An 18,412-nucleotide genomic window follows, 5' to 3' on the forward strand; every position below is an offset into this window, starting at 1 on the left:
GTGGCACACAGGACTTTTTCTCAGTGAAGATCATTTCCTTTTGAATTTCTAGCCAAATGTAAAATGTTTCTGTTTTGATTAATTTAATTGAGTGAGTTAGGTCTGCTCTATACCAAATTAGCATACCCCCTGAGTCCCTTCCCCGTTTCACACCTGGTAGTTTGGTGGATGGGACTACCAGCTCTCTGTAATCTAGAGGGCAACCAGTGGGTCCGTCTCCTCTATACCATGTTTCTTACAGGATGACATTCTCTCTCTCTTTCTCTCTCTCTCTCTCTCTCTTGCTCTCTATCTCTCTTTCTGTCTCTATCTCTCTTGCTCTCTCTCTCTCTCTCTTGCTCTCTATCTCTCTCTCTCTTGCTCTCTATCTCTCTCTTTCTCTCTGTCTCTATCTCTCTGCTTACACACAGACTCAGAGTGTGGCCGCTCGTCCCAGGAGTCTGGTGGGTCATATGAAGGACGAAGAGCCCAGGAGGGGGAGGAGCGCAACGGACACTCTGCCAGGTGAACACACACACACACACACACACACACACACACACACACACACACACACAGGCACACTAATGTATCAACTTACAATAACATTACTTACATGCACTCATTTACACATAAACAGCACTTATAGTTACATATGGTACATCCCACACACTCATGTTTATACACTTTCTCTCTCTCACACACACACACACTAGTGGTGCCCTGGCCCCCTTTAGCTGTGTCAGACTGTAGGAGAGGGAGGATCACGTGACTGAGTGTGACATTCTTCGCTGAGAGTGACATGTCAGTACTGGAATGTCTGGACAGATTTTCTCTCTATCACTCCTTCTTTCTCCTGCTCTGTCTCTCTCCCTCTCTCTTTCTTTTACAGTCTCTCCCTCCTCTTTCCTTTACAGTCTCTCCTCTCCTTTTACAGTCTCTCCCTCTCCTTCTTTTTCACCCTGCCTCTCTCCTTTTCTTTCTCTGTCTCTCTCCCTCTTTCTTTTACAGTCTCTCTCCATCTTTCCTTCTTTTATAGTCTCTCTCCCTCTCTTTCTTTTACACAGAGAGAGAGAGAGAGACACAGAGAGAGAGAGAGAGAGACACAGAGAGAGAGAGAGAGACAGAGAGGATATAGGACTAGCAGTATTACTGTTGAGAGCAATGAGACCAGAGCAAGCAGTGGAAAGGAGGAAACGACAGACAGTAGAAGAGAGAAGGACTGAGGGCTTGAGTCAGAGAAGGCAGGGAGGAAGAGGGGGGGGGACTACACTAATGTTACAGGCTTTGGGTTTTCCATTTATATTTTGAGGTTGGACCTTAGCACATTAGCAATTGGAGCGCACCGTTTGATGGCACCTTGTTAGTCAGTATGTGTTACACCTGTGCTGGCCCAGGTGATATTTAAGAGTGGCTGGCCCAGGTGATATTTAAGAGTGGCTGGCCCAGGGGATATTTAAGAGTGGCTGGCCCAGGGGATATTTAAGAGTGGCTGGCCCAGGTGATATTGAAGAGTGGCTGGCCCAGGTGATATTTAAGAGTGGCTGGCCCAGGTGATATTTAAGAGTGGCTAGCCCAGGATATATTTAAGAGTGGCTGTGATATTTAAGAGTGGCTGGCCCAGGTGATATTTAAGAGTGGCTGGCCCAGGGGATATTTAAGAGTGGCTGGCCCAGGTGATATTTAAGGTGGCTGGCCCAGGTGATATTTAAGAGTGGCTAGCCCAGGATATATTTAAGAGTGGCTGGCCCAGGGGATATTTAAGAGTGGCTGGCCCAGGATATATTTAAGAGTGGCTGGCCCAGGTGATATTTAAGAGTGGCTGGCCCAGGGGATATTTAAGAGTGGCTAGCCCAGGTGATATTTAAGAGTGACTGGCCCAGGTGATATTTAAGAGTGGCTGGCCCAGGTGATATTTAAGAGTGGCTGGCCCAGGGGATATTTAAGAGTGGCTGGCCCAGGTGATATTTAAGAGTGGCTGGCCCAGGTGATAGCCCAGGTGATATTTAAGGTGACTGGCCCAGGTGATATTTAAGAGTGGCTGGCCCAGGTGATATTTAAGAGTGGCTGGCCCAGGTGATATTTAAGAGTGGCTGGCCTAGGTGATATTTAAGAGTGGCTGGCCCAGTGCTCCAGTTGTCTTGAGAGATGTGGAGGGTTAACTCCTTTAGTTGTCTCTCCCTATTTGATTTCTACACAAACAATCCTTTATCTGACCGTCCCTGTTTTCATTGTGCTCCACTGTTTGGTTTGCTTCCTGCCTTTAAGTTCGGTGTGGGTGTTTCTTTTGTTTGCCTCTTCTTGGGCAAATTTAGTGGGTCTCATGGTGGGTGTCTTTTAGGTCCTAGTTGTTCTTTGCTAGTCAACTTTCAGTGGACAGTCCCATGAGTGTCTTTCAGAACCCCTCCTTAAACCCAACCTGTTTTGTTTTGGTTGTTGTCAGTGACTCTTTGTTAGTTCCCCTCTTTTGTTTTTGTTTCCCGGGGAACTTAATACTAATCTGTGACTTAGCACTAGCCAGGCGGTGTGTGACATGCGTTTAAACGAGCAGTCGACAAAGGGGCTCATTCAGTCAGACCTTTTTTTTGTCCAAATCCCACAGGAGCTTGACTTCTGTGTCTCCCCGCGTGTAATGAGCCTAGGAAATTACACTTAAATCAAGCACTCTGCTCCCCAGGAATTCCTACAGCTAATGTAAAAATGCCTTCACTTCAACCCTCTGCCTGCATGGAAGGCAGTTTCCTCTCTCTAGGTAGAAAATTAAGTGGTATCGATTGTAACTGTGACTTTATTGCAGCTCAAATGGGTGGGATTGCTGTTCTATAGGACTTTATTTTGGCTCCATTGTGGTGCAGAGGTTGCTACTTTTGTGGACTCCATTTTGGTTCGACTGGGGTATCAAAGCCACAGTTTCTTGCTGAGACATGGGGTCCATTAGGCTCTACTAGCCACTCATAGGGGCCAGTTTATAATTCCTATGATTGTGTTGTGATGATGATTTATAACAGTGATTGATCAGGAATTATCTTCGGCCACTCCTCTCAGGATTTGTCTCACATTCTCTGTGGAATAACAAGTAACACAGACACACAGGAGAGTGTTGATTGATATTTATACCAGACATCCAACACCACAAACCATTTTTAAAGGGATGGAATCAGAGGCTGGGATTACGAGTCAAATACGATACCTGGAGGCGTAAGTGAAATAGAATCTTTCCATTGTCTTGTTCAGTGGCCTATCAAATCACAGTTAGGCTCATTATGATGACAGATGGATCATATTCAACGGACCAATGCCAACTGCCCTGAGATTGTCTGAAATCCAAGCCGCCTGTTTAATTAAGGAATCAAAGAATGAACAATTATTGGCATGATTTGAGATCATTGTCCGACAAGATAAGGCCTACTGTACACACTCACATCCATTGTCTTTGAGCAGGGGCTACAGTAGATAGAGATACAACATAACTGTCCATCTATATGTAGATACAACAGATCTATCTATCTAGACGTAGATACAACAGAACTATCTATCTAGATGTAGATACAACAGAACTATCTATCTAGATGTAGATACAACAGAACTATCGATCTAGACGTAGATACAACAGATATTTTCAGCAAAATGATACACTCTCATTGTCCTCCTATTTCAAAATCAACTCATTCTTTCCCACCACTAACAAATAATCCCCATAAAGGGATACAGTGTTACATTAATACAGTGTTACATTAATACAGTGTTACAGTTATACAGTAATACAGTAATACAGTGTTACATTAATACAGTGTTACATTAATACAGTGTTACAGTTATACAGTAATACAGTAATACAGTGTTACATTAATACAGTGTTACATTAATACAGTGTTACAGTTATACAGTAATACAGTGTTACATTAATACAGTGTTACATTAATACAGTGTTACAGTTATACAGTAATACAGTAATACAGTGTTACATTAATACAGTGTTACATTAATACAGTGTTACAGTTATACAGTAATACAGTAATACAGTGTTACATTAATACAGTGTTACAGTAATACAGTGTTACAGTTATACAGTAATACAGTGTTACAGTAATACAGTGTTACAGTTATATAGTAATACAGTGTTACAGTTATATAGTAATACAGTGTTACAGTAATACAGTGTTACAGATATATAGTAATACAGTGTTACAGTTATATAGTAATACAGTGTTACAGATATATAGTAATACAGTGTTACAGTTATATAGTAATACAGTGTTACAGTAATACAGTGTTACAGTTATATAGTAATACAGTGTTACAGTTATATAGTTAGTGTTACAGTTATATAGTAATACAGTGTTACAGTTATATAGTAATACAGTGTTACAGTTATATAGTAATACAGTGTTACAGATATATAGTAATACAGTGTTACAGTTATATAGTAATACAGTGTTATAGTTATATAGTAATACAGTGTTACAGTAATACAGTGTTACAGTAATACAGTGTTACAGATATATAGTAATACAGTGTTACAGTTATATAGTAATACAGTGTTACAGTTATATAGTAATACAGTAATACAGTGTTACAGTTATATAGTAATACAGTGTTACAGATATATAGTAATACAGTGTTACAGATATATAGTAATACAGTGTTACAGTTATATAGTAATACAGTGTTACAGTTATATAGTAATACAGTGTTACAGTAATAGTGTTACAGTAATACAGTGTTACAGTTATATAGTAATACAGTGTTACAGATATATAGTAATACAGTGTTACAGTTATACAGTAATACAGTAATACAGTGTTACATTAATACAGTGTTACATTAATACAGTGTTACAGTTATACAGTAATACAGTGTTACAGTAATACAGTGTTACAGTTATATAGTAATACAGTGTTACAGTTATATAGTAATACAGTGTTACAGATATATAGTAATACAGTGTTACAGATATATAGTAATACAGTGTTACAGTTATATAGTAATACAGTGTTACAGTTATATAGTAATACAGTGTTACAGTAATACCGTGTTACAGTAATACAGTGTTACAGTTATATAGTAATACAGTGTTACAGATATATAGTAATACAGTGTTACAGTTATATAGTAATACAGTGTTACAGTTATATAGTAATACAGTGTTACAGTTATATAGTAATACAGTGTTACAGTAATACAGTGTTACAGTAATACAGTGTTACAGTTATATAGTAGTACAGTGTTACAGATATATAGTAATACAGTGTTAGAGATATATAGTATTAGTGTTAACAATGTTAGTGTTACAGTTATATAGTAATACAGTATTACAGTTATATAGTAATACAGTGTTACAGATATATAGTAATACAGTTATATAGTAATACAGTGTTATAGTAATACAGTGTTACAGTAATACAGTGTTACAGTTATATAGTAATACAGTGTTACAGTTATATAGTAATACAGTGTTACAGTTATATAGTAATACAGTGTTACAGTTATAAAGTAATAGTGTTACAGTAATACCGTGTTACAGTAATACAGTGTTACAGTTATATAGTAATACAGTGTTACAGTAATACAGTGTTACAGTTATATAGTAATACAGTGTTACAGTTATATAGTAATACAGTGTTACAGTTATATAGTAATACAGTGTTACAGTTATAAAGTAATAGTTAAGTAATACCGTGTTACAGAGTGTTAGTTATTTAGTGATACAGTGTTACAGTGTTACAGTTATATAGTAATACAGTGTTACAGTTATATAGTAATACAGTGTTACAGTAATACAGTGTTACAGTTATATAGTAATACAGTGTTACAGATATATAGTAATACAGTGTTACAGTTATATAGTAATACAGTGTTACAGTTATATAGTAATACAGTGTTACAGTTATATAGTAATACAGTGTTACAGTTATATAGTAATACAGTGTTACAGTAATACAGTGTTACAGTAATACAGTGTTACAGTAATACAGTGTTACAGTTATATAGTAATACAGTGTTACAGTAATACAGTGTTACAGTTATATAGTAATACAGTGTTACAGTTATATAGTAATACAGTGTTACAGTTATATAGTAATACAGTGTTACAGTTATATAGTAATACAGTGTTACAGTTATATAGTAATACAGTGTTACAGATATAGTAATACAGTGTTACAGTAATACAGTGTTACCCCCTGTCCTGATAATGACTTGACTGCATGGCTCACCTTCTAACCTTAACCCTTCCCCCATGGCCCTGCCCTCAACAGTGATAATGACTTGACTGCATTGCTCACCTTCTAACCTTTAACCCCTCCCCCCTGACCCTTCCCCCCTGACCCTGTCCTCAGCATTGATAATGTCCCCGGGTTTACAAGCCGGCCCAAGATTCCCCGCACGCCGGAGAGTGATGCACCAGGCGTGGATCCTCGGAGGGGTCGCGTTGTCCCGCCACTGGCCCCCCAGTTCTCCCAGTCTGAGCCCCAGCAGAGCAGCAGCCGACCTGGATCAGGGGCCTCCGTCACAGTGGGAGGGCCAGGGGGTGGCAGACAGAGTGAGTGTGAACTGTGAAGTCTTAAACATCACAGCTCTCTTTCTAACTCTCTCTCTCTCTCTCTCTCTCTCTCGCTCTCGCTCTCGCTCTCTCTGAGCCATGGGCAAGCCAAACATTGCCAATAAAAAATACTAAATTCACAATTAATAAGGCCTAAAAAAAGACATTGAATAATTAGAATCAAATATGAAAATTAAACAACTTATTTTGAATAAGCTGTGGCTAATGCCACAAACACAACAGAATAGTTACAAGGACTTCAGTTTTAACAGCATTTTACCCTCTCATAAAATATAGGCATTACTTTTCACAGACAAGATGCAGATGTCTTACATGAAATGATCATATAGATTTGGATGCAGTGTGCCCAAACCATGTCTAAATACGTGGGTGTATAATATTAAGGAAACGTAGACAATGGAGGGTTTTACGCACATCCAAACTTTTTACAGGAGCTGGACAAAGATCCAATGTATAGAGAAAGGAGGATATACTGCTCCCAGATGTAATGGTTTGTAAAAAATCATGGAACCGTCTTACAGATCGCATTTGCACTACAGAAATAGCAGGACGGCTAATGAATTGCATTGCATGCGAGCCATGGACGTTTTCACCATAAATCCGTGGATGGTGAATCCTTCTAATAAGTTTGTTTTGTAATCAAATGAAACAAAAAAAAACAGGATGTTTTTTAACCTCTCTAGGGGGTGTGGGATGCTAGCATCCCACCTGGCCGACATCTGGTAAAATTGCAGAGCGCCAAATTCAAAAACAGAAATACTCATAATAAAAATTCAAAAAACATACAAGTGTTAATCCAACCGTTGTGTCAGATTTCAAAAAGGCTTTACGGCGAAAGCATACCATGCGATTATCTGAGGACAGCGCACGGCACACAAAACATTACAAACAGTTACCAGCCAAGTAGAGGAGTGACAAAAGTCAGAAATAGCGATAAAATTAATCACTTACCTTTGATGGTCTTCATATGGTTGCACTCACAAGACTCCCAGTTACCCACTGAGTTTATGAACGCCCAGAGCACACTCTGGCACTCCAGATAACATTACCAAAATCGATATTAGAAGTTGATCAACTTTCAAAGTACAATCAATCAATCAATCAAATGTATTTATAAAGCCCTTTTTACATCAGCTAATGTAAAGTGCTGTACAGAGACCCAGCCTAAAACCCCAAACAGCAAGCAATGCAGATGTAGAAGCACGGTGGCTCTGAAAAACTCCCTAGAAAAGCCAGAACCTAGGAAGAAATGTAGAGGAACCAGGCTATGAGAGGTGGCCAGTCCTCTGCTGGCTGTGCCGGGTGGAGAATTACCTTCCCATTGTTCCGCAACTATATTGTATCATATACACATTTCTAGTCTCTACTTTTATCCAACGTAAAAAACTAAGATTTGCTACATCAGCCCGAATTGAGCCAGTTGGTCACATACTGTTATGTTACAGCCTTGTCCTAAAATTGATTAAATTGGGGGTGTTTCCATCAGAGAGGGCCACTCAAGGACATTCCCGAAGCTACTCCTGCGTTGTCTCCTGCGTTGTGTGCTTAGGGTCGTTGTCCTGTTGAAAGGTGAACCTTTGCCCCAGTCTGAGGTCCTGAGCCCTCTGGAGCAGGTTTTCATCAAGGATCTCTCTGTACTTTTCTTTCCCTCTATCCTGACTAGTCTCCCAGTCTCTGCCACTGTAAAACATCCCCACAGCATGATGCTGCCACCACCATGCTTCACTGTAGGGATGAGGTCAGGATTCCTCCAGTTGTTGATGTTTGGCATTCAGACCAATGAATTCAATCTTGGTTTCATCAGACCAGAGAATCTGGTTTCTCATGTCCTGAGAGTCCTTTAGGTGCATTTGGCAAACTCCAAGCAGGCTGTCATGTGGCTTTTACTGAGGAGTTATACTACTATAAAGGCCTGCAGAGTGCTGCGGAGATGGTTGTCCTTCTGGAAGGTTCTCCCATCTCCACAGAGGAGCTCTATCAGAGTGACCATCGGGTTCTTGGTCACCTCCCTGACCAAGGCTTTTCTCCCCCGATTGCTCAGTTTGTCCGGGCGGCCAGCTCTAGGAAGAGTCTTGGTGGTTCCAAACTTATTCAATTTAAGAATGATGGAGGCCACTGTGTTCTTGGGGACCTTCAATGCTGCAGACATTTTTTGGTACCCTTCCCCAGATCTGTTCCTCGACACAATCCTGTCTCTGAACTCTACGGACAATTTATTCGACCTCATGGCTTGGTTTTTGTTCTGACATGCACTGTCAACTGTGAGACCTTATATAGACAGGTGTGTGCTTTTCCAAATCATGTCCAATCAATTGAATTTACCACAGGTGGACTCCAATCAAGTTGTAGAAACATCTCAAGAATGATCAGTGGAAACAGGATGCACCTGAGCTCATACCTAAGGGTCTGAATACTTTTATAGATTTGCAAAAACCTGTTTTCACTTCGTCATTATTGGGTATTGTCTGTAGATTGATGAGTTAGTGAGCATTTATCCTTTGCCAAGATAATCCATCCACCTGACAGGTGTGACATACCAAGAAGCTGTTTAAACAGCATGATCATTACACAGGTGCACCTTGTGCTGGGGACAATAAAAGGCCACTCTAAAATGTGCAGTTTTGTCAACCAACACAATGCAACAGATTTCTCAAATGAAGGGAGTGTGCAATTGGCATGCTGACCGCAGGAATTTCTGCCAGAGCTGTTGCCAGAGAATTGAATGTTACGTCCAACCGGCCTCACAACAGCAGACCACGTGTAACCAGGCCAGTCCAGGACCTCCACATCCGGCTTCTTCACCTGCGGGATCATCTGAGACCAGCCACCCAGACAGCTGATGAAAATTTGGGTTTGCACAATCGTAGAATTTTTGCACACACTGTCAGAGACTGTCTCAGGGAAACTCATCTACATGCTCATCGTCCTCACCGGGGTCTTGACCTGACTGCAGTTCAGCGTTGTAACCGACTTCAGTGGGCAAATGCCACTGGCATGCTGGAGAAGTGTGCACTTCACGGATGAATCCCGGTTTCAACTGTACCGGACAGATGGCAGACGGTGTGTATAGCGTCGTGTGGGCAAGAGATTTGCTGATGTCAACATTGTGAACAGGCATAAGCTACGGACAACAAACACAATTGCGTTTTATCTTTGGCAATTTGAACGCACGGAGATACCGTGACAAGATTCTAAGGCCCGTTGTTGTGCCATTCATCCATCACTGTCACCTCATGTTTCAGCATGATAATGCACAGTCCCATGTTGCAAGGATCTATACACAATTCCTAGAAGCTGAATATGTCCCAGTTCTTCCATGGCTTTCATACTCACCAGACATGTCACCCAAAAGTTTGGGATGCTCTGGGTCGACATGTATGACAGCATGTTCCAGTTCCCACCAATATCCTGCAACTTCACACAATTCCACAGGCCACAATCAATAGCCTGATCAGGCAAATGGTGGTCACACCAGATACTGACTGGTTTTCTGATCCACGCCCCTACCTTTGTTTTAAAGGTATCTGTGACCAACAGATGCATATCTGTATTCCCAGTCATATGAAATCCATAGATTAGGGCCTAATGAATTTATTTCAATTGACCGATTTCCTTTATATAAACTGTAACTCAGTAAAATCATTGAAATTGTGGCATGTTGCATTTATATTTTTGCTCAGTGTACATGCCAAGTGGTTAACTAACGTGTGTTTGACAACAGTACCTCCTTGGTACCCATAACCCCCTGGGGGATGTTGAATGATTTGTACCAGGATGTTCTGGTGTCATTCACTACGGGCATTTTTTTTTTGCCTCTCATTCGGTGCTGGCTGTTGTAGGCCAAGCTTTTAATTGGTCCTCTTTGGTGGGTGATTTTGTTGTTGTTGTTGTGATCCACCCTAATCACGGGCTACTGTTAACCTGGGTAGACAAGAAGTGGAATGATAACACAAACAGGTCTGCTACCCAGGCTGTTTCCCCAACATTTTGTCATTCTAAGGTAGTGCGCCCCCAAAAAAAGCAGCATCCTGTGCTATAAATGTTACGCTTTTCTACTGAAGCCAATCACAGGGAAACGGATTGGGAGAAGAACCTATCGTCTGGCCCCGGTGGACTTTTAGCTGGAGGTCAGGAATCTTACAGTTGCTCTAACACTTAGTGCGTGTGTTGTATTGTGTATTTACGTACACTATTCAGTAAATTAATTGTTCAGATTATTTCTGTGGCTGTTGTATAACACTAAGCATGATGTGACAGAATGGATATTTTAGCTCAAAGTATTCTGAACAGAATGGCTCTTTTAACTCAGTGTTGTGGACAGAATGCCTCTTTAAGCTCAAAGTGTTCTGGACAGAATGCCTCTAATCTCAAAGTGTTCTGGACAGAATGCCTCTAATCTCAAAGTGTTCTTGACGGAATGGCTCTTTTAACTCAGTGGTGTGGACAGAATGGCTCTTTAATCTCAAAGTGTCCTGGACAGAATGTCTCTTTTAACTCAGTGATGTGGACAAAATGTCTCTTAACTCAGTATTGTGGACAGAATGTCTCTTAACTCAGTATTGTGGACAGAATGTCTCTTAACTCAGTATTGTGGACAGAATGTCTCTTAACTCAGTGTTGTGGACAGAATGTCTCTTAACTCAGTGTTGTGGACAGAATGTCTCTTAACTCAGTGTTGTGGACAGAATGTCTCTTAACTCAGTGTTGTGGACAGAATGTCTCTTAACTCAGTGTTGTGGACAGAATGTCTCTTAACTCAGTATTGTGGACAGGATGTCTCTTAACTCAGTATTGTGGACAGAATGTCTCTTAACTCAGTATTGTGGACAGAATGTCTCTTAACTCAGTGTTGTGGACAGAATGTCTCTTAACTCAGTGTTGTGGACAGAATGTCTCTTAACTCAGTGTTGTGGACAGAATGTCTCTTAACTCAGTGTTGTGGACAGAATGTCTCTTAACTCAGTGTTGTGGACAGAATGTCTCTTAACTCAGTGTTGTGGACAGAATAGCTCTTTTAACTCAGTGTCGTGGACAGATTGGCTCTTTTAAGCTCAAAGTGTTCTGGACAGAATGTCTCTTTTAACTCAGTGTTGTGGACAGAATAGCTCAAAGGGCAGGCAGACAAGGCAGGCCTATGTGTGCCTGTGGTGTGTGTCATATTATTACACAAGCCATTGTGTCATGCCTCATCTGTCAAAAGCAAAGCCATTTCAAAACTAACAAAACATGACAGCAATATTGGCTTACGCCTTCAAACCACACACTGATCTTATTGCTAGCACAATGGCTAATGTTGGGAAAGCTTTTATTAGACTTTAAAATAAGCCGTATTGACATAATGGCTACCAAGTAGATCTCGTGCTGTCTTCTCAAAGATCAGCGATTGGGCAACGTTTTAGATACCGTGTTAGCTTTATTGCGTGCTTCCTGATAAAGCTATGACACGTCTTAATTGAACATAGAGATAAGATGGATGGACAGTCTCTTGTTTGCAGTGTGATCTCTTAGTCCCGAGATAACATATTGGGTCTTTTCTCTCTCTCTCTCTCTCTCTCTCTCTCTCTTTCTCTCTGGGTCTATCTTTCTCTCTCTCTCTCTCTCTGTCTCTCCTTCACTGTCTTTAATACATTTGGAAGTCATTGTTATGATTCTCTATAGGGGGATGGACCTTCTACACTGTAGTTTAACATGACTCTATAGGGGGATGGACCTTCTACACTGTAGTTTAACATGACTCTATAGGGGGACGGACCTTCTACACTGTAGTTTAACATGACTCTATAGGGGGATGGACCTTCTACACTGTAGTTTAACCTGCCTCTATAGGGTGATGGATCGTATGAACTATAGTTTAACTTGGAGCCGTCAGTGGAAGCTAATAATGACCCTATACATCAACATGATGGTTCATTATAAAGCCTGTCTCAGTCAGCCCAGAGATGGGGATCTCACTCGTTGTTTGATTATGCTCATTTGAAGTAAGCTTCAAAGTGTCATGGACGTGATTGTTCAGTAGTCAGGAAATCAGGAATTCCAGCATTTCGGACATACTCCTTTTGTAATTCATTGAATTGACCTTCCCTAAACCAAACTAGGAGTTTGTAAGTTTTATATTAGTTAGAGCTAACCCGGTAATGAAGTAACGGCTCAAAATGTTTTGTTGGAAAGAGTGGTCATCAAGGACCAGGTTTATAAGGAAACACTGCTGTGACTGACAGAGCTGCTTCAGAAGGTCACTAAGAGGTGTTAGCTAGTCACCCTTGACTGGTCCACCCAGTGATCTGAGCTACAACAGCAAGTGCTGCAACGTTAGTGAGCAGACAGAGACCTGGGTCGTATTCCAGGAATCTTGGATTCCTGATCCAAGATGGCGTAGCAGTGCAGACGTGTTTTGTTCGTCCTCTCGTGTACCTTTGTCTTTTTTCGTCTTTTTTTGCATATATTTCAATTTTATTTTCAATATCTTCTCCATTTTAGTTAAATTATACCTTCCGGTAACCTGCCTCACCCAATGTGATACAGAACCGCTATTATTTGTCATTTTTAGACCTTATAGCAAGAACCACAGCCATCAGAAGCTAACCAGCTAATTAGCTACAAGCTATTTAGTCATTGTTAGCCACTGCTAGCGGCCTTTACCTTCTGCACAGCTAGCTAGCACCCACCGAGGTACCCTGTACAGAAGATATCCCTAAGGCCCACCTCCCGGCCTACTCAGTCGTTCACCCGGACTCCACCCAAAGACGGCTAGAATACACTACTCCACCGGATCCTTGCCGTAAGCTCTGGACCTTGGCACCAGATCACTGCTGCTGCCGAGTGGCTATAGTGGCTAACACCTCTGTCCCGAAGCTAGCACCAGTTAGCCGTGAGCCAGGTGCATCCCCCGGATAGAAAACTAAATTACTACAACTACAATACCTCTTTCGCCACCTGGCTGGGATCCTTAGTCGACACAGCGCCCCGCCGCACCACCACGACAGCTCTGCCGACGAACACTCCATCCGCTGTGCCTTCAACCGGCCTCCGTCGGAGCAGACGCTTCTACTAGCCCCGGGCTATTCCCACCTCCCACACATGCGGTGATCTCACCCATTATAACCAGCTTATCCAGAGATACAACCTCTCTAATCATCACTCAGTGCCTGGGCTTACCTCCGCTGTACCTGCACCCCACCATACCCCTGTCTGCACATTATGCCCTGAATCTATTCTACCACGCCCAGAAATCTGCTCCTTTTATTCTTTGTCCCCAACGCTCTAGGTGACCAATTTTGATAGCCTTTAGCCGTGACTTCATCCTACTCCTCCTCTGTTCCTCGGGCGATGTGGAGATAAACCCAGGCCCCACGTGTCCCCAGGCACCCTCATTTGTTGACTTCAGTGATCGAAAAAACCTTGGCTTCATGCATGTCAACATCAGAAGCCTCCTCCCTAAGTTTGTTTTACTCACTGCTTTAGCACACTCTGCCAACCCTGATGTCCTTGCCGTGTCTGAATCCTGGTTTAGGAAGGCCACCAAAAAATCTGAGATTTCCATACCCAGCAACAACATTTTCCGTCAAGATAGAACTGCCAAAGGGGGAGGAGTTGCAATCTACTGCAGAGATAGCCTGCAAAGTTCTGTCATACTTTCCAGGTCTATACCCAAACAGTTTTAACTTCTAATTAAAAAAATTAACCTCTCCAGAAATAAGTCTCTCACTGTTGCCGCCTGCTATCGACCCACCCCCCCTCCGCTCCCAGCTGTGCCCTGGACACCATTTGTGAATTGATCACCCCCCATCTAGCTTCAGAGTTTGTTCTGTTAGGTGACCTAAACTGGGATATGCTTAACACCCCGGCAGTCCTACAATCTAAGCTAGATGCCCTCAATCTCACACAAATCATCAAGGAACCCACCAGGTACAACCCTAAATCCATAAACATGGGCACCCTCATAGACATTATCCTGACCAACTTGCCCTCCAAATACACCTCCGCTGTTTTCAATCAGGATCTCAGCGATCACTGCCTCATTGCCTGTATCTGCTATGGGTCCGCGGTCAAACTACCACCCCTCATCACTGTCAAACGCTCCCTAAAACACTTCTGTGAACAGGCCTTTCTAATTTACCTGGCCCTGGTATCCTGGAAGGATATTGACCTCATCCCGTCAGTCGAGGATGCCTGGTCATTCTTTAAAAGTAATTTCCTCACCATCTTAGATAAGCATGGCCCGTTCAAAAAAATGCAAAACTAAGAACAGATATAGCCCTTGGTTCACTCCAGACCTGACTGCCCTTGACCAGCACAAAAACATCCTGTGGCGGACTGCCATAGCATCAAATAGTCCCCACGATATGCAACTTTTCAGGGAAGTCAGGAACCAATACACGCAGTCGGTCAGGAAAGCAAAGGCTAGCTTTTTCAAGCAGAAATTCGCATCCGGTAGCTCTAACTCCAAAAGGTTTTGGGACACTGTAAAGTCCATGGAGAACAAGAGCACCTCCTCCCAGCTGCCCACTGCACTGAGGCTAGGTAACACGTTCACCACTGATAAATCCATGATAATCGAAAATTTCAATAAGCATTTCTCAACGGCTGGCCATGCCTTCCTCCTGGCTACTCCAACCCCGGCCAACAGCTCCGCCCCCCCGCATCTACTTGCCCAAGCCTCCCCAGCTTCTCCTTCACCCATATCCAGACAGCAGATGTTCTGAAAGACCTGCAAAACCTGGACAAATCAGCTGGGCTAGACAATCTGGACCCTCTCTTTCTAAAACTATCCGCCGCCATTGTTGCAACCTCTATTACCAGCCTGTTCAACCTCTTTCGTATCGCCCGAGATCCTAAAAGATTGGAAAGCTGCCACGGTCATCCCCCTCTTCAAAGGGGGTGACACTCTAGACCCAAACTGCTATAGACCTATATCTATCCTGCCCTGCCTATCTAAAGTCTTCGAAAGCCAAGTTAATAAACAGATCACTGACCATTTCGAATCCCACCGTACCTTCTTCGCTGTGCAATCCGGCTTCCGAGCCGGTCACGGGTGCACCTCAGCCACGCTCAAGGTACTAAGGTGGATCAGGGAATCTGCTTTGCTTTATCTTGGCCAGGTCGCAGTTGCAAATGAGAACTTGTTCTCAACTAGCCTACCTGGTTAAATTAATTAATTAATTAGTGCAAACCGGGGCAAAACATTTTGCAACAGAAAAAAAACCCAGCATTTCTTATTGAAGGTAATTCAAATAGTCCCTCCTTTTCAGTACCATTTTCTTCCGTTTGGTGCCTAAAAACGTGGACTGAAAACGTGTTATATTGTCGACCTGCAGAGCGCCCCCTGAAGGCAATAACAGATCCCCTGTTGTGTCGCTATGTCGACCAGAGCAGGTGGAAGAATGTGATGATGTGCTTGCATCATACACACACACACACACACACACACACGCTGACCCACTTGCTCATTGATAATCGATGTGATGATGAAATAGTACTTAATTTTGCAGAAGGCCTCCATTCTTTTGATAGTCACTAGTGGTATAGAGTTCCAACCTGGTCTCATAGACACATATTAAATGTAAATCCTGGGACACTCAAATTAGTATGATGTGTCACATTTGGTATGGTTACATAAGATAGACGTTTACTTAAGGAAATAGTGAAAATAGGATGGATTGGTCGGCGAACGTGTAAATCAAATCACATTTTATTTGTCACATGCACCGAATACAGTGATATGCTTACTTACAAGCCCTTAACCAACAATGCAGTTTTAAGAAAAATAAGTGTTAAGTAAAGAATGGAAATTGTTTAATAAAAATAACAAATAGTTAAAGAGCAGCAGTAAAGTAACAGTAGCAAGGCTAATATACAGGGGGTAACGGTTCAAAGGTTGCGTGTTCAAATCTCATCACGTACAATTTTTTGCTAATTAGCAACTTTGCAATTACTTAACATGTTAGCGAACTCTTCCCCTAACCTTAATCCTTTAATCTAACTCCTAACCTTAACACTAACCGCTAACACATAGCCTAGCTAATGTTACTGTTAGCCACCTAGCTAACATATTCTACATTTGACTTTTTTTTTTTATATATTGTACGAATTGCAGTTTGTTATACAGTATATCATACAAAATGGATGATGGACATCCACAAATGAATACATAATTCGGAGTATCTCCCGGTTTTACATTTGATTATTTACCTAAACCCCTCCAGTCGTCAAGGTTGAGAGTTCCCAAATAAGGTTTCAGCGAAAAAGGAAGTTCGGTTGAATGAGTTGTTTCCCTGGAAACCGGATACATCCGATTGTTGGTAACTTCGCTACGGGTGATGTACGGGTAACAGGGTTGACGTGTTATGTACAACCAGCTCACCTACTTTGCCTATTAGTTGTTCAATTTTTGTTTGAAAAAAAAATGTATATTTCAAAAAGGAACCGTTTCACCGTATTAAAACGACAGTTTGTGTAACAGTGATGACCAATGAGGGATAGATGTAAATGAATCACTAATCACAGTAAATAAATCATCTTCATAAATGACTGTCAAAGCAACACAATAACTAGGGCTTTACAATGATGGTGAAATGCTGGGTTTAAGTGGGTTAAAATCTTCCTAGATGTCACAGCTTGCACAGAGGAATATATTAAAAATGCTGAATTTTCATGTCTTTATTCATATAACAAAAATCTGATTTATTGAATTCTCCATCTGGTCTTTATTAAAAAGTACTTCATTTAATATAACAGGCTTTTAAAATTCAATATTGATTCACAATATCTACTTAAAATTTGGAAGATACGCAAAAGGCACTCTTTTTGTGAAATGGCCTTTGTGTGCTGATGAATATGGGAAGTCTTAACCCAATCACACATAAGTTCTAGCAATAATGTTGGCTATGATAATGCTCCCAGTATAACCACCTAACCCCTCACTCCTTCCCTCTTGCCATGCCCCCCCCCCCTCTCTGCTCTCCAGGCAGCCAGTCGTACACAGGAAGTGAAAAGGACCTTTCACCACGGGGCCGCCATATCTCCTGAGGAGCCTCCAGCTTCCTGTAACTCCATCCGCAGGTTGTGATCAGGGTCAGGGCATTAGAGAGGCTAGAGGTCGGTGGAGAGGTGGAGGGAGAGAGAGAGGGGTAGGAAGGAGGGAGAGGTAGAGGAAGGGGGTAGAGAAGGAGGAGGGGTGGAGGGAGAGAGGGGGCAGAAGGAGGAAGGGGGTAGAGAAGGAGGAGGGGTGGAGGGAGAGAGGGGTCAGAAGGAGGGAGAGGTGGAGGGAGAGAGGGGGCAGAAGGAGGGAGAGGTGGAGGGAGAGAGGGGGCAGAAGGAGGGAGAGATGGAGGAAGGGGGTAGAGAAGGAGGAGGGGTGGAGGGAGAGGGGGGCAGAAGGAGGGAGAGGTGGAGGAAGGGGGTAGAGAAGGAGGAGGGGTGGAGGGAGAGAGGGGGCAGAAGGAGGGAGAGGTGGAGGGAGAGAGGGGGCAGAAGGAGGGAGAGAGGGGGCAGAAGGAGGGAGAGGTGGAGGGAGAGCGAAGGCATAGCAAACAATGTGCAGGATTGTAGCTCGGGGAGGGGCCCCTTTCAAACCTCGGTATAGAACACTTTGGTAACACAACACTGCTCTCAAAATAAGCACAACAACAAATAAGCTTGCAAGCTGCTTGATACGCCCTTCCTACCTAACCAGCTGGCCAAGGCTTTCTTCTCTTTACCTATCTCCCTCTTTTAACTCTCTCTCCTGGAGAATAAACACCAAAGTACTCGCTCTCCCATGTCATCTTAAACACATTGGACGTTACATAACCAGCTGCTGGACAAAATGAATTAATTCCAAATCTATGGCACCGCGAACATTCCCAGCTATAATGTAGTAGCACTATTGCTAAC

At 42.3% G+C, this 18,412-nt stretch overlaps 1 protein-coding gene across 3 annotated transcripts in view; it reads left to right on the top strand.

Annotated features, from left to right (window-relative positions):
- LOC112251956 (lisH domain-containing protein ARMC9) overlaps positions 1-17,692 on the top strand; it is an 83,697-nt gene extending 66,005 nt beyond the window's left edge. For 2 of the 3 annotated variants that reach the window (XM_042322890.1, XM_042322891.1), the window contains 3 exons: positions 411-504; positions 6,318-6,520; positions 17,505-17,692. In XM_042322890.1, the coding sequence (XP_042178824.1) occupies positions 411-504; positions 6,318-6,520; positions 17,505-17,566 (359 nt within the window). In that variant the 3' untranslated portion in view covers positions 17,567-17,692. The remainder of the gene's footprint in view (positions 1-410; positions 505-6,317; positions 6,521-17,504) is intronic. The other variant, XM_042322892.1, reaches the window with a different exon arrangement.
- The last annotated feature ends 720 nt before the right edge of the window (positions 17,693-18,412 follow it).

The sequence above is a fragment of the Oncorhynchus tshawytscha genome, linkage group LG06, assembly GCF_018296145.1.
Source record: "Oncorhynchus tshawytscha isolate Ot180627B linkage group LG06, Otsh_v2.0, whole genome shotgun sequence".
In the NCBI taxonomy this organism is placed as follows: domain Eukaryota; kingdom Metazoa; phylum Chordata; class Actinopteri; order Salmoniformes; family Salmonidae; genus Oncorhynchus; species Oncorhynchus tshawytscha.